General features: G+C 40.9%; 1 protein-coding gene across 1 annotated transcript; it reads left to right on the top strand.

The window, feature by feature from the left end:
- Positions 1 to 51: 51 nt before the first annotated feature.
- On the top strand, positions 52 to 12880 carry LOC122654821. Its single transcript, XM_043849078.1, has 7 exons — positions 52 to 365; positions 540 to 579; positions 1823 to 1893; positions 2216 to 2310; positions 11424 to 11491; positions 12282 to 12392; positions 12498 to 12880. Exons 1-7 carry the CDS (start codon positions 137 to 139, stop codon positions 12628 to 12630), a joined length of 747 nt encoding a protein of 248 aa, XP_043705013.1. The 5' UTR covers positions 52 to 136; the 3' UTR covers positions 12631 to 12880.
- The last annotated feature ends 10091 nt before the right edge of the window (positions 12881 to 22971 follow it).

Consider the following 22971-nt stretch of genomic DNA (forward strand, 5'->3'; position numbering starts at 1 on the left):
CTTACTCAGCTTGATAGGTCTCTCACACACACTCACACAGTCCTCTCTGAAAGTATCATATCAGGGACAGGAGAGGGAAGAGTATAATTCCGGCGGAGCGGAGGAGCGCATGTGAAATTCTGTGACTGCAATAGGCATGGCCACCGTCCCAACCAGCGCGCGTGTGGTGGGCGGCCCTTTCTGTTCAACCTTGTTTATTTCGCGTCCTCTCGCATCAAAACTTCCAACCTCCAAAGCAAAGAGGGATTGTTACAGGGCAAGGTGTGCTTGGTTCCCCTCCCCACCAAATGGCCACCAAAGCAGGCGGACCGTCTCCATCACTCTCCTTTTCCTCCACCAGTGCCTCTGCCTCTCTACCCCTACACGTACGCTTCTTTCCTCTTCTTCTTGCTTTCTTATCTGGGTTTCTTTCGTTTATTCCATCATATTTTCCAGTTTCATTCTACCATAGCTACTCCGAGTGCGCCTGAAGGTGTACATCAAATGTCGAAACTACCAGATTTCTGTCTTTACCGTTTGCTTGCCTCTTCTTCGTGCAGACGCTAACGCCGCCACTCTTTTGGATAAGTACGTCAAGAAGTGAGTGTTTTTGCATCTCTTCTCTATCATCCATGCTTTTGCAAGATCCTTCTGTCACTGGTAACAATGATTGGACAGTATGGTTATGGTGGAATTTTGGATTTTGCTTCAAACCAATATCCACCTCGAAAAAAAATTGTATCTAGCAAGTCTTAACTTGACCTAGATATCGTCTAGACTGTTCCAACCACAAAATTTACAATTAGAAGATTATTTATCACTTCAACTTATAATGACTAGTCAATGTGGGTCTACATCAGAGGAACTGGGAGGCAGCCCAGGATCAAAACCTAGCGGTTCCACACTCACCGGAAGAAAATAAGCTGAAAAAAATGCATTTTTCATAATGGTTTCAGAACAAAAGATAGTATAAAAAGATTGATATTAAACCAAGTAAATGGACAACATAAAGTTAGCAAAGGTTACACAAGTCAATAGAATTGAGTCTGGTCAATCAAAAGTAATGTATTTCTTTTCTCTTCAAAGTTTGCATTGGTGAGTCAATTGTTCCAGACAAGGAATCTATTCTCTGAAGGAGCTAATTAGTTGTATATCATTTAAAGAAGAAAGATTCTGTTTTGATATTAAGGGAGAAAATGGAAACAGGGAGCAGTTAGGACTTAGTACAACAGAACCTCTACCTTTGGAATCCTTTTAGCTCTAACAAGGAAATTTGACATGGGCATGGATTGAAGTTTGAGAACTGTCTATGAAATCTTTTGGACTACAGTTTGATGAGGTTCATCTTTTGGATTGTTGAACCGGTGAGTCGGCCTAGGTTTTCAAGGAAAGTAGCCGCAGGAAGGGGGAGGCGCGGCTGGATTGAATCCCTATTACTGATGTTGGATCAAGCTTCGTAGTTGTGTAGGCGGAATCAACTATCCAAAGCCTAGAGCAGCACCCTTGTGGGAGCCACTAAGGTCTGTCTCAGCAGCTTTGGGAAACTGGAAACTTCAATTAGTTCAAATGGTTCATGGCTTTGGGTTTAGTTAAATTTGAATTGGTTATGGTTTTTGGATTCATAGTTACTTCATCTGTTTGCAGATACAGTAGCACAACACCTTTTCCACAAAGCAGTTATTTTTGCATAAATTATTACACATTTTCAGTTGTGGATATAGGTTTTAGTTGATTATTAAGTTTGGAGTTTTCATAGAAAATGATGATCAGTGATGCTTATGCTAAAAAGATTTTACATGCATACAGGTGGAGCATGATTGTTTACATTTTTTTGTGTTACCAGGAAAAAGCTTGACCCACTAGAAGTCTATGTACCTGCTGTTCTATTGACTCAATCACAGATTAAGGACTTAGGTATTGGCCTTTATCTTTTCTCATGTTTGCTTTCTGTGAATTCTTACTTTCAGAGAGGATGGCCTTCTTATTCTTCTCCTTTTTAAATGTTGTTTGACACTGACATTTCTCTTTCTATGAATTATAGATTTCAATTATGCTACAATGGAGTATTTATTTGATCATGTTATGATGAAACATTTTCCTTGTCTGGTATAACAAGGGTCCTGTATTCCTTGAAAGATATCCTAGTAGTATCTCATTTAGCTGACAAATCTTTTTTGGTTTTTTAGAAAACACAAGGTGGGGTTTGAATTTTGTTTTCTATCTATATTTCATGCAGAGAAAACATTGGAATCTGAACAACCCCAATATACTACTTGTCGGTCTCTTTTGCGTTCTGGCCCTGCAGCATCTCTGCGTGTAAATATTCGAGCAGTAAGTTGAAACATCCTGCAGCTATCAGGATTCAGGTGTTCTTTATTTTCTCTGATTAACTTATTTCTTCTACTGGTTCTTAGAGTGGCTGAACTGTTTTCCACATTGTATTATTTTAGTTACATTCTTTCATTGATCTTTCTTGAAGTGGTGTAGTAGTTGTGTAAAATTGAGCTTCTGCATTTTATAGATTAATGTCTGGTTTTTGTAGATTTTATTTTTTTTCATCTTTTTCCCCTCCACTTTGAAAGTCTCAGACAAGGTGGTTTTATCCCAAAGAAGAAGAAGAGAGGATCAGATGGAGACTTTTTAGGAATTAAAAGGCAGTGATGGTAGTTTCTCCCACTTTTGGACCAATCGTTGATATATTGGTCCACAGAGCAATTTTGGATATGCTATATTCCATGCTAAGCATAGATTAACAACCTAAGATTTGAATTTTTTGTGGACCACATTGTATTTTCTCTCCAGAAAGAGCAAGTAAGTCGTTAAGATAATCTCATTTATTAAAATCCAGCCTATGGTTTCCCCAACAGAAGGGCACCAATTAAACAGTCTTCTAGGCTCCATGATTCAGGTGCATCCAATACAGCAAATAGTCAATTTTCTTCTTTGTATGGGAGTTCCAATTATTTTCCTCCAGAAGAAAATTTGAGGAAACATTTCACTGGGTCATTGTTATATCAATCTGGAGAAGGGTTGTATTTGCATTTTGAAAAAATATAAAGCTTGACTTGAATTTCTCATTGCCAGGGTATTTGTTAATTTTATGTTGTGTGAAGGGTATTTTGGAATAAAATAAAGGTAAAAGGTTCAGTTGGTAATTTTGTTACAGTTACTTAATGCAGCCGTGATCTTATATACCATACCACCAGACGCACCCCTGCCTTTTTTGCAGTCAAAACTCTCCTCTCCAGTGGGACCAGCTGGGCCAGAATCCTCGTTTCCTTTCTGAGGAATTAGCCATGATATATCTGATCCATGCATAATATCATGAAAAATACATAAAAAATTGTGACTGCCACTTAGTATCGAAAATAGGTCTGAAAAAGTATCTAAAAGGGTGAAATTTAGATATTTGCACCCTGTCGAAGTAAGGAACCATGGCATATATTTTTGGAACAGATTTCATTTTGAAAGATTTGAAAATGCACTATCTCGTTAAAAGGTTCTATTCATCTGCCGTTTCTCAATGCATTTCTGTAGACAAAGACTCCGTTTTTTCCTCTTTTCGGATGGTAAATATTTCTCAGAACATAGAGTGTGAATCAAACCCATGTTTGAATTGAAATTGAGATACTGATGCAAGTATTTCCCTTTTGAATCAGATAGATTCATATCTAAAAATGGTTGACAATAAGTTCTTTCAAAATTAACTCCTATTTATCTTAGTCTAGTTGGAGATTTAGTGATTGGAATCCTAAATCCAACATTAGAGAGGTTAAAATAACAGTGAAATCCCTGACTATGGTGGTTTCAGTTCAGTTTTTGTAGCGGGTGCTCTCTCTCTCTCTCTCTCTCTCTGTCCAGAATGTTTCTAAATAGGAATCAGAACTCAGAAGTGAAAAGAGCTTATAGCCTATAGTAGAGGGAAGGGGAGATGGTTGAACTATTATGGTGAGTTTTTTTTTTTTTTTTTAAACCCGAATATTACCTGGGACCCGGGCTGGCCCCTAAGCTTTTATTAAATCAAATAAAATAATAAAGAATACAGGGGGAGACATTCCGCCTTACCCTAGCCCACGACAATAAGAGTACTCACCACTCGAAAAGTCTAACCCTCCCTTACATGAGAACTAAAGTCAACCTTTAACTCCGAAGAACTGGAAGACCAGCCTTGTGTTCACGTAGAATGGCCTGCAGCGGCCCCAAAGGGATGCAACCAGGCTGAAACCTGGTCGAAGCCTCAGTATCACAAGAATGATTGGCCAACCAGTCTGCCGCTCTATTGCTTTCCTGAAAGGCGAAGGCAATACAGGCCCTTGTTTCAACCATTAAGTCTTGAATCTCCTTGAAAAGGTACCATCCTCTCCACAATCTACACTTGTTCAAATTAACTACTTTGACAGTAGCCTCAGAATCACAATTGACCACCACGTCCAAAAGACCCATCTCCTGGCACACCTTTAGCCCATCCCTCAACGCCCTCAACTCCGCCATGGAATTAGTGCAAGGGGCATAAAAGTTAGAGAAAGCAGTCAGAACCTCCCCTTGCCGGTTCCTGATGATCCCTCCCCCACCGTCCAGGCCAGGGTTTCCCCGACAAGCGCCATCCACATTCAGCTTAACTGAGAAAAACGGGGGGCACCAGTACACCAAAATAGGTCGCTTCCGCCTGGGGACCGTTGGCATCAAGCCCAGACACTGTAAAAGGAGGCCATCTCTGACAGAACCCCAAGTGCCTACCTTGGGCGGGTAGTGAAGCTCCCTCACCCAGGTTTTAATACATTCTATAATGCTACTAGCTGTCCTCTTCTTCTCCCCATGTCTTCTATTGTTCCTTTCCTTCCACAGCTCCCAGATGACCAAAGATGGCAGAATCCCTGTAACATAGGCACTAAGACAATGGCCGCCCTGCCAATGCAAAACCCTGCTCCTTGCATCCTGGGTAGGGGGCAGGGCTATGTCGAACAAACGTGAGAAGTAGCCCCACACCCTAGTCGTTGTGCCTCCTGCAATGAGGCAATGGTCGGTGGTCTCCCTTCTAGGCCTCCCACAACAAACACATTTGGATGCAGCGGGATGCCTAACGACATCAATGAGTCATCAGTTGGTAACTTCCCATTCAACAGCTGCCAAGAGAAGAAACCCACTTTCACTAGGAGTGTTTGATTCCAAATCCACTTTGCATATGGCACCGTTGCTGCCCCACCTCATACCTCCTGCCAAACCGCCTTGGTAGAGAACAGACCATTGCTTGAGAGCATCCAGACTAACACATCCTCTCTGTCCGATAGGAAGAAAGCACCTGACGAGATGCTATCTCTAATGGCATCGTGTCTATCTTGCCACACCTCCGCCTCCGAACCCCTCCTCCCCAATGGCCTCCTTCACCCGCAGCTCCAAATCAACCACAAGTCCATTATCCACGGTGTCAATGAGAGGGCCAAAACCCATCCAGTTATCTAGCCAAAAGTAAATGTCACCAGCTCTTAGTAACCATCTGGAATTGTGCAATAGTATATCTTTGCGCTCCAAAGTGTTCCGCCAAGACCTAGACCCAGTCCCAGCCACCTCTGACAGAGTTATATGCTGGTTTTTAAAGAACCTTGCCTTAAAGAAAGCACTCCAGAGTGACCGCTCCATTAGGACTCTCCACAGTCCTTTTAGCCTGAGTGAAAGGCCTACATCCTCCAGCAGTCTAATCCCCAAACCACCTTCCTCTAGCGGCCTACAAACCTTCTGCCAACCAACCCAGTGCCTTCTCTTCCCCCATTCCGAGCTTCCCCAAAGGAAATCAGCAAAAACACCGTAAATCCGCCGAGTGACCGCTATAGGCGGCGACAGCGTAGCTAGGACATGTATAGGGATCGAAGACAGCACATGCTTTAACAGAGTGATCCTACCTCCTGTGGACAGCAGTCTTCCTTGCCAGCCTGCTACTTTGCTTCTAATCTTATCAATCAACCCATCAAATAGGCAAATTCTCAGCCTTCCCAAGTGAAGCGGTGCACCCAAATAAGTGATTGGGAGCGCCTTCCTTGTGAAACCTGTGATTTCACCTACCAGGCGGGCCTCGGTCAGGGATGCCAAGCCACTCAAAACAAAACAACTCTTCTGCCTATTTACAAGCTGACCTGAGAATCCTTCGTATCTCTTAAGAAACCCCATGATCTACCTTAGGGATCCCTTCAGCGCCCTGGAGAATATAATTGTGTCATCTGCACACAAGCAATGAGAAACCCCTGGGCAGCCTCTCGAAAGCTTGTAGAAAGAAGCATGTCCTTCAGAGAACAGATTTTAATGCCCCTGTTAAGAACCTCCTCAGCAATAATGAAAAGGGCGGGAGAAAGAGGGTCCCCTTGCCTCACTCCTCTAGTTGACTTGAAATATCCGGATTGCCTTCCCCCTAACACAGTTGAGAACCAACAATTTACCACCATCTTCTTAACTAAGCTGATCCAAGCTTCACAGAAACCAAACCTGGAGAGCACCTGCCAAAGGAAACCCCATTCCAACCGATCATAGGCCTTAGCCATGTCAAGCTTTAGAATGACATTGCCCCCCCTAGTTCTTCTGTTGATATCCTGGGCTATCTCTTGGACGATGGAGATAGAATCATGAATGTTCCTGCCCTGCACAAACGCCCCCTGCTCTTCCGCAATGATAGAAGGAAGGACACCTGCTAGCCTGGTTGCAAAAATCTTGGCAATAATCTTATAAGCAAAATTGCAAAGACTAATGGGGCGAAGATCAGCCATTACCTCTGGATTCTCCTTCTTGGGAAGGAGCACCAGGTTGACGGAGGTGAAGCTCCTGGGTAACTCTCCATCAGTAAAAAAATCCTAGACCGCCGCTCCGACATCCTTGCCCACCACCTCCCAGTAAGCTGTAAAAAAATGTCCCGAGAAGCCATCTGGTCCCGGTGCACTGTCACAAGACAATGCGAACACCGCCCCCTTCACCTTCTCCAAAGAGGGCAAGCCAAGGAGCACTGCATTATCCGCCTCAGAAACACCATTTGGGATCTACCACACAGCCCTGCGAGGTAAAGATTCTTGAAAAATGCCTCACCGCCTCTGCCTGAACCCCTTCCGGGTCAACAATCCACTCCCCATCTCCCCCTTTAATTCTCTGAATGCTGGCCTGCCTCCTGCGTCATTTACCATAGAATGGAAAAACTTGGTGTTGCGATCCCCCTCCTTTAACCAAGTGACCCTGGACTTTTGCTTCCAGAATATCTCCTCCTAAAGCAGCATCTCCTGTAGGTGTTCCTTAGTTGCCCCTAGCGCCCCCCTGGATTCCTCAGTGACCTGCTGGTCAAACACAAGTTCTGCCCTACTCACACTGTCTTCTGCATCCCTGACTTTTTGATGGATGTTGCCAAAGACCTCCTTATTCCATTTCCGAAGCGCCCCGCGAAGCAACTTTAATTTCATAAACAGAACAAAAGGAGGCGAGCCAACCACCGGTCGGGCCCACTGGTCCCTAATAAAGTCCTGGAAACCGGGGTGCCGAAGCCACATTTGCTGAAATTTAAAAGCAGAGAATGTATGCAAACTAGCCACCTCAAAGGAGAGCCCAAGTGGCGCATGGTCCGAGCAGGTCCTATTAAAATGGGTCACAGTGCTCCTGGGGAAAGCATTAAGCCAAGAAGTACTAACAAAGAATCTATCGAGTCTAGCCAACACCCTGCTTGCCCCAGTTTGATTATTAGACCAAGTAACCATGTTACCAACATAGCCCGCATCCACCAGGCCAGCCCTACTCACAAAGGCCCCAAACTCATCAATTGATTGCGAACACGCCAGCCTGCCCCCCAACTTCTCATCAGGTACCAACACAGCATTAAAATCTCCCCCTACCACTCAAGGATGGCAGACCCTTCCCGAGAAAGCCTCTAGCCGATCCCACAAAACCCTTCTCTCCAAAGCTAAGCACCGGGCATGGACAAAGGTAACAAAGAAAAACCCCCTACTCGCCTCTTCACATTCAAAGGTAATAAACTGGTCATGTTCCTCTTCCACCTTGACTTTGAGAGAAGCCATCCAAAAAACCTAGAACCTGTCTGCCACATGTACCTCATCCAGACCGATCTTCCGAAGCACATACCGCACTTTCGACACTTGAGCCTTTGGTTCAGCAACAGCAACAATATCTACCTTGTGCAAACTCACCAAAGATTTCAGCCGCCTAATCGTAGGCTTATTTCCAACGCCCCTGGCATTCCAAAATACACAACTCATCAGAAACTATTGCTTTGGGCAGCAAACGATCGCATCGATCTTGTTACCCGTCTCTGGTCTCCTCCTCTGTTGTGCCCCCCTGCCTTGTCTTCTTTATCTTCTTCCTGTTGTACATATGTGCAGCACCAATAAAGGCTGTTTTAGGATGCACCCGACTTCGCACACGACGACCTGCAGGTTCGGAGGCACTGCCCCCTGTCTGAAGCCTCCCAAGGGTGTTGCGAATCCTCTCCTCAAGAGTGGCATTGAAAGCCCTCAAACTGTTCAGCACTGTTTGACGATCCAAAGCTGAGTCAGACAAACCTGAAGCACAGCTGTCATCCTCATAGTTGTCATGGCGTCACGGCAATCCAAGTCGGTGGAGGGGTATCACGTCGATATATCGACATGCCATGTCGACCATGTTTTATTTTTTATTTTCTCTATTTTTTATGTCATTTAGTATGCTATAATATATGTCCTATAACATCAAAAATCAACATGAAAGTGTACTACTAATATACTATGGTTTAATTCATGAAAGTGTAATATCCATTAGTGTATATGAAAGTATGAAAATATAGATTAGCCTATTTCCCCCCATTAGGGTATAAGTTATTATGTTTAATATTTTTAAGTTTTATGATAATGTGTATTGCAGGTGTAACTTTTCAAGTTACACCTCCAATACACATTAACGAAAAAGCATCTAAGTTATTAAATCGTTTTTAAAAAATATATATATATAAACCTGACTTTTATACATTAAATGTTCAAATATCAGTCGACATACCCATATATCGTGGTATGGCGTCCATGGCGACGCCATGGAAGCCATATCGCTCGATATTTATACATATACCATGGCGGACCTCGATATGCCATTTCCCCCAGCGCCAGGACACCATGGCGGCGCCATGGCGACGCCATGACAACTATGGTCATCCTTCGAGCCCTGCTGCAGAGCTCTATTATCGAAAGACCACTGACCCCTGACCCCCTCAAGCTGCGAGCGAGTTCCCTGGGTGTCACTGCCTATGCCCAGTAAACTCTCATTGTCTCTCGTAGCCACCACAGCCAGACTCAAGTCCACCAAACTGCCAGCACTTGCCATGGCCTCCCCACCTTCTGCGCACAAGCCTGCTGCATTCTCCGCTTCGGGAACCTCTTCTTCCTCAGCAGTCCCCTTTGGCACCACCACAATACCTCCGCCCTCCCTGGCTTCTTCAGCCACCACACAAGGTAGTGCCTCTCCCTCTGCTGACTGGGCCAAGCCTCTCACCGAAGAACTTGGGGCCTCTCCCTCCTGCGCCTGCAACTGTCCCCTCTCCAAACCGTCTCGCCTCTCTGTCTCAGAACTATCAAGCTGCCCTCCAACGACCGGCAGAGACTCATCAGCCACCTGCCCTACGGCAGATCTCCAACGACCCCTCCTCCGGCGAGAACTCCCCAGCGCTGGCTCTCGGACGGCATCTGGAACAACATGCGAAGTACCTTCACCCCTTGGGATAAAGACGCCTGCTACATCTCTGTCGGCAGTGGTGTCCCCAGCAATGGCATTGCCGACAGCATCCACCACAGCCCCTGGAACATTCGCCCTTCGAGACACACGCCTGCAAGCATCTGACCTGTGACCAATCTTCGAGCAATTGTCGCAGTAGTCAGGTCTATTCTCATAAAAAAATTTCTGAAAAAAACCCGATGCTCCACAACCAATTTAGACTTTAGATAGGAGTTCCTCTCGCAAGTCAACCTCCACACAGACCCTAGCAGCCACAGTCCTTGTGCAATTGGCTGTAGCACCATCCACACGCAGCACTCTACCAATCGCCCCAGCGATAGAGACCAGGAAATTCCCCTGATACAGATTAACTGGGAAACCTGGAAGAGACACCAACACAGGCGCCAGCGGCGATTCCCACCCAGAGACGAAATCCAGCGACCATCTCATAAACCTGAAGAGAAACCCCTGAATGTGCACCTGAGCCTTGAGCCACACTTTGACGAAATCGGCGGGAAGAACAAACAGCAGCAGAACATGTCTTGGATCCAAAGTCGAGACTACCACATCGCCCTGTAAGAAAAGGGTCTTCTGAAGATGATCTTTGATCTGGTAGAGAGCAGGCTTTCCGTAGCTGCACTTAGCCACAAGTGTGGTTGCAAACGCCCTCTCAGAGACGTCGAGATCTTCCTTGGAGAAGAAAATAGCCGGAACTCCAAAGTGCGATGTAGGCTTTTTGATTTCCACATGGACAGGTGGCATCGCAGCTGATCTGGACACCACCGAGGCAAACGAAGCTGTCCCACACGTAGCAGGAACAGAGAGAGGCGGAGGATCAGGGGGGTGAGCCTCCCTAGAGGGGGGGACCGCCATGGCAGAAGCACGATGCCAAAAACCTAAACTGCGCCACCAGAGCCTAACCTACACACCCACTTGTGCAGCCTTGAACAATATAGGCACATTAAGGGAGCTGATTACACTTTTTTTTTTTTTTTTTTTTTTTTTATAGTTAGGCCCCAGGAGAGTTGAACTCATGACCTCATGTTTGAATTGAAGTGGTGTGGAGTTGTTGCTTTTTTTTCCTTTTTTTGCTCATATGGTTGGTGCCATTGAGTGATTAACTGGTAGTTCTTGCTGTGTATTTTCCTAGATGAATTGTAGCTCATCTTAATCATGTTAGTAATCAGCTGTCTGTGGCAAGTTGAAGCATGCGTGCTATTATGACAAATCTGACTTGTTGCTTTTTCTGCTCACCCAGTCTGTTGATAGTAAGCACCTATTCCAGCTGCCTTGAAGAGGAGAGCTTTGGTCGATTGACCAAGTGAACCTTGGCCCATTCAATGACAAATCCAGTAGCTTCCTTTCTGTCAATGAATTATGAACTCTTTCATTCCACTTGACCTTCTCTTTTGGACTCATTTTTTTATTCAGAAAACTTCAGGCATTGTTGAAATTTGCAACCATGATTTTTGTTAATCACGTTGATTAGGCCTATGTATATCTTCATTGTCACTGCTCTTTCTCCCCCCCCCCCCCCCTTTTTAGCGAATGTCTTCATTGTCTTTGTTCTAGATCTTGTATTAACACTGTAAGCACGATTTGATTGGAATCGACAAATTCACATGCTTCTACCCTTAAGAGTTAAGACTCCTATGAATTTGCTTCATTCAATAGTTACATATCTGAGTTCCTTCTAGGGTTTGAAATTTTTCTCTTTGAAATTTTAGGTAGCGCAGTATGCATCAGAAGCTGGCAATGGTGAAGCTGCTTTTAACGATGTTGACCAATGCCTCAGGTACTGCTACTACATTCAGAATGAAGTCCTCATGTTTTGTTAGGACTTTATTCGATCTCAAATTTAAGTTGATATGCCATTCCCCAGAGTTATAAACTGGTTTCATAGCTGGTTATGTCTCCTGATAGCTGGTTCTGTTCCATATTTTTTGCACCTAAAACCTGTACTTTGGATACAATAGAGGGCTACGATCAACCATATAAGAGGCTTTTATTCTCTTGGTAATATTGGATATGATTGTGAGTTTTGAACCATTGCTGAGAGTACATAATTTGAAATCTGAGTTGGCTAAATTGTCTCCATCAGTCTCCAAGATGGCACCCACAAGTTATTTGGTTCCTCTCCTTTCATGTTGCAATATGTACCAATATCCCATCCTGATCGAGCAGTTGGTGTTTTAGTTACATAATTATGTTACGGACTGAAGGGTCCACCCTGAATAACTGAACAAGTAAAGGGAAGTTATTATGTTTGTTTTTCTCATATGCTATGAATTTTCTCTAAGAAGCTGTTTAGAACACCAATGGATGCAAGTACATGCTGTAGTCGAACTCTAAAACAAACTGGTAATAGATGCCCTTGATATTCTGAACCCATTCAGATTGGTGTTAGACAACTTAACAAGAACATCCTGCAATTGCACTTACTAACAATGGATGGGAGCTGGGTGTTGTTTTACCAGGCAGATGACTTATCTAACAATTGATGTCACGGATCAAGTGTACCAAATCCAATAACAGTAGTTTATATCAAGCCAAGTTCTTAATGTTGTTGGCTTTTTTTTCTGAAGAGCCTTGGAGGAACTCGATTCTTTGTTTCTACGTGCATCAAGAAATGACCCAAAAGCTTTGCCTGCATCAATGAAAGAACAGATTGGTATTGCAGTAGGTGCATTGGATAGGTATACTGTATTATCAACATCATTCTGCCTTTCTCTGTACTTAATTGTGCCCTCGTATTAGACTTCAGAAGAAGAGATACATGTTTCCTGATTTTTTCCCCTCAGTCTCCTCCAAACTGTACCACCACTGGTGCTAGATAAAGGGAAGGCGATTGCAGATGCTTATAGGATCCCTGAAGAAGATGTTGGACCTGAAAGGTTGGACCCAGAAATAAAGCAGTTGGAGTCAATATTATGACATCCTTGAAGGGTATGTCATGAAATTTCTTTATCTGCTCTTATTTATTAAGGTTGAACTATCCCTCCTGAGATGCTCATCGGCATACTTGGTTCTTGAATGATTCGGTGTTTTCCTAATGAATCTGGCACTATTAATTTTGGTGCTATTCCCTCCAAGTCTGCATTATTAGAGTTGGCAGAAAATTGATAATCCTGTAAAATCTTGAATTGCAACTGTAGGTTGATGTAAATGCGTTTAGTGCACTGCATTTAAAACATGTTTGTAGATATTCTTGTTTTGCACCATTGGATGGTTATCTCAAAGTATTGGCTTAGCATATAATATTACATTTCAGAAGGAACCTGAACCTTCAGATTATTCCGTTGTGGTAATATGGGTACAAGGGTTGTTTTGTCTTTATCATTTTTCAGGGCTATTCTTGTACTTGTACCTATTCTTGAACATCCTCTCATTTATTATAAATAAAGCGGGGCTGTGGTCATAAAGACGAGCCATTATCCCTAGAATTCCATCATGGTATTAGAGATAGGATCACCCTCGAGGAAGAAGAAAAAACGGCCTTTTATTTTGGCTTTCATTATTTTGTTTTATTTATTGATTCAGGAAATTTACTGTATGACAGGCATGCAAGAGGTTAGAGTTGTTGTTCTTCTACAATGTGGATGCAAAGAGCTTGAGACCATGGAGGATGAGGCTTCTGGGATAGTCCAAATGGGAAAAAATAATCTGTAAAATAGACTACTCAAAGAAACATCTAGACAGAAGATAGATGCATACCCAATAATCTAGTTAGATGCCTAATCCTGTAAATCAGATGTATGTCTAGTATTGAGTAGTTAACAGATTTTGGAAACTTGTTCCATGGGAAAGGGAACTTGCTGTCAAATTTGGAAAGACATTCCTTCAATTATATCCAGTTTGCCAACTTGAAGTATGACTTTGTCTCCCGTCATATCTTGAATTATTGTAAGGCTGGAGATGATTTAAAAAAAAAATTTTTATTTTCTAATGGGCATGTAGACCAAATGGATGCCACATTAATCTTTGCCCACACTTTGCCGATTCACTATTATATTATGTTTTCGGAAATGAGAAACAGATCTAAAAGTGCACAGGGCAGAGCTCGGTTCAAGTAAGGCATTTGTTTTTTTTTTTAAATTTCCTTTGTTTTCAATGTTGCCCAGGGTTTTAAAGTTTTGATGCCAATTTTTTAATTTCAAATTTTGTTGCACTTCATTAGTTCAAAATGTATTATGATTTGTTATATAAGATCTCTTTGGATGTTTGGAATCTCATTCTGAAGTTTATGAAAATAGTCATTTCGTCTCTATTTCCTTTGTGAAATTAGGGGTTTTTATCTTGGGGATTCGAGGGTTTGTTTGTGTTAGAGCAATATCTAGCACCCCATTTTTCTACTGTGTTACCTTAATAATGATATTTTGATGTTGATACACATTTGTATTGGAGTCTAAGGGTGTCTAAGGATTTCGTGCTCTTAGCAAAATTTAATTTAACAATTGGTTTCCTAGGCAGTCCACATAGGAAGGATTTCTTGTATGGCCTGAATATTTGCCTTATGGTAGTTAAGATGGATTCCAAATTTTGTGGATAAATAGATCCAAAGTCCCTTGCTCACATGTTAAATTTTCAATCCAGTAGAATTAGTCACATGACAAAACAAAGCTACAGAAATTAAAAGAGGATGCATATTAATGCATGGACTACCAATAGGGTGCATGCTAATACATGGATGCAACGATATACATGGGACAATATTTGATTGAGTTAGGCTTTGGTTCTTGACATATGATTAATCTATCTGTCAAAAGCTAAGGAATCTTGGTCATCACATTTCCTGCCTGCCTTACTGAGATACTTATCGAACTTTTTTCGGTTAATTATGTTACATTATCCTAAGGATCCGATACTTCTTCTAATGTAAATTGTATCTAATTAATCTATTTTCTCTTTTCTTCACAAAAAAAAACGTTCCATGTGGCATTATAAGGTGGATTGTTGAGAAATCCCATCCCAGAACGATCTTACAATAAAAAAGGATCATTATCTAATGTTGGTCCCACCTATGTCCGTTCTTATCTTTGGCATTTTTGCACAAATTAGCCCCTCAAGATTGATACCTAGGTGGCTAGGTCCCCCTAACAAATTACGATTATTCTGAATCTATTAGAATTGATCGGGATCGATTCCAAAACCTTAGAATCAGTCCTTTAGAATCTTAAAACCCACATTCTAAACCCAAAAACCCTAAAATTGATCACTCCAGAATATCCAGAACTAGGATCAATCACAGTTGGTTATGATCAAAATCAGTCAATACGAATCCGATTTTTTTTTTTGGGAAAATTACATGATTAGCTACTTTTGAGTTGTCATTTACAAAACTGTCCACCTTATGTTTGAGTTAATAAAAATAGACAAAAACAAGTTAAGGTTTACAAAACTGGACAAAACAGTGCCTCTCCCTCCCATACTTACTTTTTTAGACATTTTTACTCTTGCCATTGCCTTCTCGCCCAGGCATCCTCCGTTCCCTGTAACCCACCCTTGTCCTCGCCGCTGTCATTCTCTGCTACCCAAACCCGCCCCTCCCTTCCCTCCCCTATGATTACCCAGAATGCCTGGACGAGAAGACAATGATAGGGGTAAAAATGTCTAAAAAAGTAAGTGAGAGAGGGAGAGAAACTATTTTGTCCAGCTTTGTAAACCTTAACTTGTTTTTGTCTATTTGTGTTAACTAGGGATGTAAACGGATCGAATTCGGTCAGATAGTGGCATTATCATATTCGTATCCGTTTATATTCGGACGGATTCGGATAATATCCTATCGGTATTCGAACGAATTCGAATAATTTTCGGATAATGATTTTTTGAATACAGGTTCTCCTAAATGGAAATGAATACAGATTGAATACGATTTTTTGACTATCGATTGACATAGTTACCGTTTTTATGATGAAGGTTAGGGTTGAAACTTGAGAGTTCAGTTATTACCCTTTCTTCTACTCTTCTTAGTCTTTTATTCTCTTACGTTTTTTACTTTTGATTTTTTAATAGATATGTAATTCCATGTAGCACATTGCATAAAATAATATATATAAACCAATAACAAATCTAGAAAAAAAATCACATTATCTTAACTTATAAATTTATAAAACTAAGATAACAAAATCCAATAAGGTAACTTAAAAGGATAGACAAACACAAAGTTATATTTCACATATTTTATTACCGTTGGACTGCTAAACGAATCGGATAATAATCGGTCGGATAGGGGGATTATCATATTCGTATCCGATTAGTTTCGGACGGATTCGGATTCTCCTAAACGGATACGAACGCGAATCGAATACGGATCTACGAATATCCATTTACATCCCTAGTGTTAACTCAAATATAAAGTGGATAGTTTTGTAAATAAAAATTCAAAAATAGCTAATCATGTAATTTTTCCATTTTTGAAACTGTGTCTGAGTGGCTGAATCCTACAAAGAACTACCATTCAAAAAACGGGTCCTCCAAAGGATGGGGCTCCTTTCCCTCATGGCACGTGTATCCACACGCTAGTGTGGTGGGACTTGGGATGTGTGCTGCCGTGTGGATCGGAGTTTCCCAACCGCACGATGTACGCTAGAGGAGCCGGATCCCCTTTCAAAGCCGAGGGCCAAAATGAGACTAACCGTCTAAGGCATTTTTTCGGTTGGTCCCGCCATTCATCATATAAGAACAAGAAATTTTAGGGTTTTGGGACTGGGTGGGACATCGGGAATCAGAGCTACGCTAGAGCCCTTTTTTTCTCTTTAGGACGGCATTTCCGTATTTCTCAAACGGAATCACTGAAGAGATCTTCTCGAGTATACCTGTGAAGAGTATCGCAAGATCCAGGTGCGTATGAAGAAACAGGAATTTTCGATTCCATAAGCCCATTCATTAAAATGCACTTGAACCGAGTGATGAAAATCGACACTGGCTCTACTATCATCACTGCAACTACTTCTGAGTTGTATGAAACAAATCTTGTTGCATTTGTTTATTTACCATTCTGGAATCCAACCCGTGCATTGTATTTGCAGGTTATTGTAATGGGGTTGTGTTTATGTGTACTTGTGGAATCATGCTACCAGAGAAAAGAAATTGCCGGAACATAATAACCATATTTGCCTTCTTTTATTGTTTGGTTATGATCATATTTCTGATAAATTCAAGATGGTGCAAATTTTACATGTTGAAGCATTCTTATACCCGATTCGAAGTTTTCCCTGCTCCGACATTTTTTGTGGTGATCTTAGGAAAATTTTGTGAGGTATGTGGGGGTGGGGGTTTCGAGTTAGGATTTCCTGGTGAGAGTTCTTGCTGCAACTTTTGGTATTCTTGAGAGATCTCCACTGTACTTTTCTTCCATTACATATTGAATCATCTTCAGCTTCGCCTGTGGATTCCACATCATATTATTGTGTGAACCTGAAACACAGTTAAATTTCTATGTCATCTTTGACTCTATTTTTGTTTCTTGGTGTTTCTTGGTGTTTGCGTTATCCAGTACCGTTTTATGTGGTAAGGATTGAATGTGTTTGAGGTTGTTCCCATTTGATTGTGCCTCCTTTGAAGTCCATTGTTTCATTTAGTGTTGGACGAGAATTTGAAGGTAATTCCAATGCCCCATTGATAATGCTACTACAAGAATGAACTTGACTGTATTGGGAGGTCGTCTTTCAATATTTAGTTATGCATTTTGGGAAGAAAATTATGAATTATGGGTGAAGATGGCTGATGGATTGAAGAATACTTGGACTAAGCAGCATTTCTTTATTGAGTTCTTCATGCTTGCATATCACTCAAAACAATACATAAATCGAGTTACAAGATGTTGATTTTCATTAACATGTCACAAGGATCATAATGTATGGAACCTTACCCCTGCTTCGCAAAGAGGTTGTTTCCCATGCAACCACTTCACTAATGAAAATCAATATCCCCCACATGTAACTCATAACTGCATTTGAAAAGGTTTGGGGCATATCGTCTTCAGCTGGGAGTAAGAACAAACACCAAACTCCTTCCTTTTACCAGGAAGATGCAGAGCTTTAGTGTACCAGGTAGATGCAGAGCTTTAGCACCATCGGTTACTAGGCCAAATAAAGTTGGCACACCACTCCATAGCAAAACCTTTCTATTCTTGAAGCCCCTCAGCTTTATGTATCGATATGAGTGATGTGCAAGAGAGCTATATAGTCCGATGGCCTCCCAATACAGTCAAGTACATTCTTGTTCTACCATTATCAATGGGAGCATTCTCATTTCCAACTATAAATGAAGCAATGGATTTCAAAGGAGGGACAACCTCCGAACATATTTAAACTTGAGCACCAAGATGGTACTGAAGTTTTCCTATGCTTATCCAAGAATTTGTCCCCAATCTGTACCTTGAATTTACCAGAAATATGATTATAACCAAAAAGATTCACTTGGAGCTGGAAGATGGAGTCCTTAGCATGGGAATAAGGGAAATCTCCTTCTTGAAAGAGATGCAGCATAGCAACATAGTCAGGTTCTTCTTAAAATCTCAGTAGTTAATCAATTGTATGGTTTTGTACCTGAAAAGGAAAAAAAAAGTTTCATGGTGTGAAGCAAATAAATTAGTTTTTATTCAATATGTGTTAAAAATGATCATTGCTCTCCCTGATGTGATGCTTGGTTCTTGGACTTAATATGTGAAATCCTGATGTGTCAGTAGTAGTAACTTTGTTGGCAAAGCTATAGCCTTTCTTCTTTACCAGGACATATAGGAATGAGATTGTCTGCCCATTAGCATTTGAAATATAGAAGGGATTTTGAAACTGTCTGTTTGGCTTTTTTTGTTCTCCTTCAGATTATTTCTCTTGTGCTCTGTGTTTTTGAGCAATAAAGTTTCATATTAATTTATAGAAATGAGCTAATAATTCATGTATATTTATCCCAACTATTCTGTCTGGGTTGGCAACAAAGATTCTGTTCTATAATTCGTCGTTATCTAGGGCCATATCTTGTATTGAATCATAAGTCAGTAGATTGGAAGCAGGCTAAAGTTTTGGCCAAAGCTTTTCCGACAGAACCATGTTTCATAAGCGAAGTGTTTTTGTTATATGCCTTCCATTTGATGCCAATTTCAATTCATAACATCTAAAACACTAGAGCTCAGGATGAGTAGAATCATCAATAAAAGTTTACATGGAAAGAAAATAATTATAGTTGACTAATAGATAAGAAGTGTGTTCCTTTGTTTATGCCTTTATGGATTAGCAATTTTGAATGCACGATGAATAAAATTAAGTAACCCATTTTTTATTTGCCTTGCAGGATCACATAAGACTATGTGAGGGTCTTTTGTTCTTCATACATGGTTCTCACAACCCTTATAATATGGGCTGTATATTATAGTGATATTTTTATGTAGTTATATTTCAAATTATTTTACAACATAAACTAAATAACCAACAAGCATTGAAAAATCTTACTGACATTTTACATTATATTTGGCCTCTTAGAAACTAACACTTTTCATCAGGCATTGCTTCTCCAGACATCACAGGTAATTTTGTTGAGACCTCTTTCATCCCTCCCTCCCATTGTATCTCTATCTTCATTGATGTGGGGTTATCAAGTAATCCAAAAGCAATGGGAATAGGGTGCATTGCTGTCAATGAAGCAAAAAGAATCTGTTGGATAACTTCAAATCATTTGGCCCCAGCTCCTGCTTTGGTCGGTGAAGCCCTTGCCTTGAGACTTGGTCTTGAATTGGCTAAGTCAAAGGGTTATCACAAGGTTGCATTGTTCTTAGACTGCCAGGTCTTTATTGAGGATATTATTCATTCTTATTGGCTGCCAAACGTGTCGATCTCGTCAGTTGTCCAAGATATCTAGCATCTTCAACAAGGCTTCCACAGTTGTGAGTTTTTCTTTATTCCAAGAAAGTGTAATTTTTGTGCCCATAATATTGCTAAATGAGCTGTTTGTTTTTTTGAGTTTGGTTGATGAGGGAAATCATATCCTAAGTGTCTCGCGTCTATTGTAACAAAATTTGTCTCCCTGTTGAGGAAGAATAAACTCTCTCCTTTCGCGGGGCTTCTGCTTTAAAAAAAAACTAACACTTTTAATTATGTGAAATTTACTTTCACGAAAATTTTTCACATGTAAATTTATTTGCTGAAATAAACTGAGCCTCGACAAAAGTGAAAAGAAATGTAAAACAGTGGGGCCTACTACTATATGGCCAAAGATTGCAAAATACTATGTTGCAATCAAGATTGTGAATATCTAATCCAGCAGTTTGAGATAAAACAGTAGGGAGGCAGCGTACAAGGGTATTTTCTAAAGACCTACTACAAATCCTGAACCTGGCTTTCTCCTTGCACGGACCAAGTTTTCTTCCACCTACGGTTTGGAAACATACTGAAATCCTATAGAGGTTTATAAGGATGAAATTTAGCTGCTATTTGGGTTGCTGTTCTTGCTAGCTGCTACCCAGTTTACAGCCAAAGAAGCGGAATCTAAAAGGATAGTTTAAAAAATACCAAAATTTAGGAGGGTATTTATGAACCCGAAGAAGAGGTGGATTATTCCATTTCTATCGCTACAAACCTGGGTAGCAGAAACATTCTTGCAACCCAGGTAGCAGCAAAATTATTTCTTGTGAATCCTACGATGGTGGGTGAACCGAGGGTGGATGAAAACTTTCTCCTTAAATAAGTGTAAATCATATTTTCTATTAGGGTAAAGGTTGGGTACACCGCCTGCTGTGTATATAATGACCCCCTACCTCTCCTATTATATGATGCCCAATCCCTGCCGCCGTTGGTGCCGCCCACCACATGCTGGCAGTGTCCCTATCCCTCTCCCCTCATTTTAATTGGGCATTTTTTTAAGCTCAGGATTCTTATTATAAGTTCAACGTAGTACATCTAAGATAACTGTTTCTCAACTTTCTCTCTCGCTCTCTCCCTTGACTAGGTGGATAAGGAAGAAAGCATGGACAGAATGACTGGTAGCAACTAGCAACTAATTTTTTATGACCATTTAGACAGTTAAAAAAACCCTACTTACTAAGCATCCACTGCAAACGAAAATGTACGACAAAGAAGAAAAAGATAACACATTAGGGATTATAAGAGGGAAAACTGACAGATGTCTCTACCTTATCACCTAAGAATCCTATTTTTAACTTCAATTTGCAGGAAGGAGGATAATTAGAGCTAAAAGAAGATATAATAATATCACTACTGTCTACAATACTTGAAGCAACTCAACTCAATCCAACGAACCCACTCACTTCTCTGGGGTTTGGTTTGGCTCAAACTAACTGCTAACCCCATGAACATGAAGCCATGATTATTTTTGGGTTAAAAATTGTTCTTCTCAGGTGTCTGTCTACTTGCCACATTATTATATCACTTCTCAGACCAAACCCAAACTCCCCAAATTCTTTACCCAAAAAAAAAAACCCTCCCCAAATTAGTTTGTCAAAGCTGTTTGCCGTTCTTACCTCCAATATTTAAGGTTGAAATCCAATCTAAGAGAACAATCTTCTTTACTCTCATCGTTAATTAATTTTTAATTTTTGATTTACCTTTTTATCTAAGGTCAAACACAAATAATAAAAAAAACCCAAAAATTAATTAACGCAAATCTCACATTCTTCTTCACATTAAGGGAAACCTGTTTTTGAGCTGACGTGTTAGAATTGCTGAATCTGAATTACTACCTCCTATTCTGCCGATCAATGCTGAAGCTTTGAATCTGGTCTATACATTTGATTTGTTTTCTGGTGCTACTTCTATGTTCTTCAATTTTAATATAGTAGATTACTAATTCAAGGTTCAAATTGTACTTGGTTGAACCTTGTAGATAAACCCCAACAATACCGGATCTTGTGAATCCAAGTAGGTTTTTAGAAATTTATAGATAGAATATTGGTCATATATCAGTTTGTGATCGTGTTAATAAAGATTGGCTAATTTGGTTGGGTCTTATATTACTAGGTTGATGTTAGCAATTAGGGGGTTTTCTTTTTGTTGTTTTTCTCTCATCTTTTTAGTTATGTTGCTGATAGACGATCAATATAGTTTTGCAAGATCGAGTATATTATTAGTTTTCTTCAATAACTATATTTCAACTAGGTTTTACATAGTTTATTCAACAATAGTGCTCCAAGAGAGAGGTGCACACTAGGTTTTTGAATGGGTAGAAGATATTTAGATAGATTTCAGGTAAAAAGATAGCACATACTTCTATTGTCCCCTTCGAAAATAAAAATTTTATTTTGGAATAACAAAGGGTGGGCGGTGGGTTGGGATGAAGAAAGGGGAAGGGGTGTTATTGCAAGGCTGCAAGACAAGACAGGGCAGGGTAGCAATGTAGGGTGAGGGAGGAGGTGTGTACGCTAAAGAAGAAGAGGAAGGGGGAACGGCTGATGGGAAAAATTATCACCTCCAATTTGTAGGCACCTCCAATTCCTCCAATTCCTCTAATAGGGGGTGTGGACCCTACCTTGGGCAGTGTTTTTGGGCATGGATAGGGTGGTTATTTTTGCCCCCATGTGAGGAATTGGAGGAATTGAAGGGGGCAGCGAATTGGAGGGGATAACGATTTCAAAAGATGAAGGTTTTTTGAAAAAGTTTGATTTATGTTTTACTGTAACTGTGAGAGTTTTCAACACAGGTTCTGTTAGATTAGGTTTAACCTTAAATATTGGAGGTATACATATGGCAGCCATTGAGGCGATGTCATTAGGGTTTCAAACATCAGTGAATCAGATCGAGACTGATATTGATTCCGATTCCAATTTTTTCCATTCTGATTCGAAATTTTCATCCCATATTCCCTGATTTCTGTTCTTTCAGGCCGATTCTAGGGTTTATGAGACCGATTCCAGCCGATTCTGATTCGAATCGCGAATCAGCAGGGACCGATTCCGGGTTTTAAAACCTTCAGTGCCACGTAGGGGTAGCGATAGCAGCTAAATTTTATCCAGACAACTGAGGATTAAATGATTAAATACCGTGATCTGTGGATCCATAAAACTGACAATTGGAATTTTAGTAACAACTAATGACCCTTTCTCTGGTTGAATCAAAGGAAGAAGGGAGCCTAGTCGATTCCATACAAGCAGCATTGAATCGAAAACTGCTGGGAAGTGGTTCTGTTGTGGTGAAGGGGAGAGAAGAGAGAAACATAAAAAAACCGTCAAGAGTCGATAAAGATTAAAGAAACCATGATAGCAAAATGCTTGGAAGTAGTTCTGTTATGCTGATGTCCTGATGTCCATCGCTCATCTCGTCAGCCATT

Source organism: Telopea speciosissima, chromosome 3 (genome assembly GCF_018873765.1).
Source record: "Telopea speciosissima isolate NSW1024214 ecotype Mountain lineage chromosome 3, Tspe_v1, whole genome shotgun sequence".
NCBI classification, from domain to species: domain Eukaryota; kingdom Viridiplantae; phylum Streptophyta; class Magnoliopsida; order Proteales; family Proteaceae; genus Telopea; species Telopea speciosissima.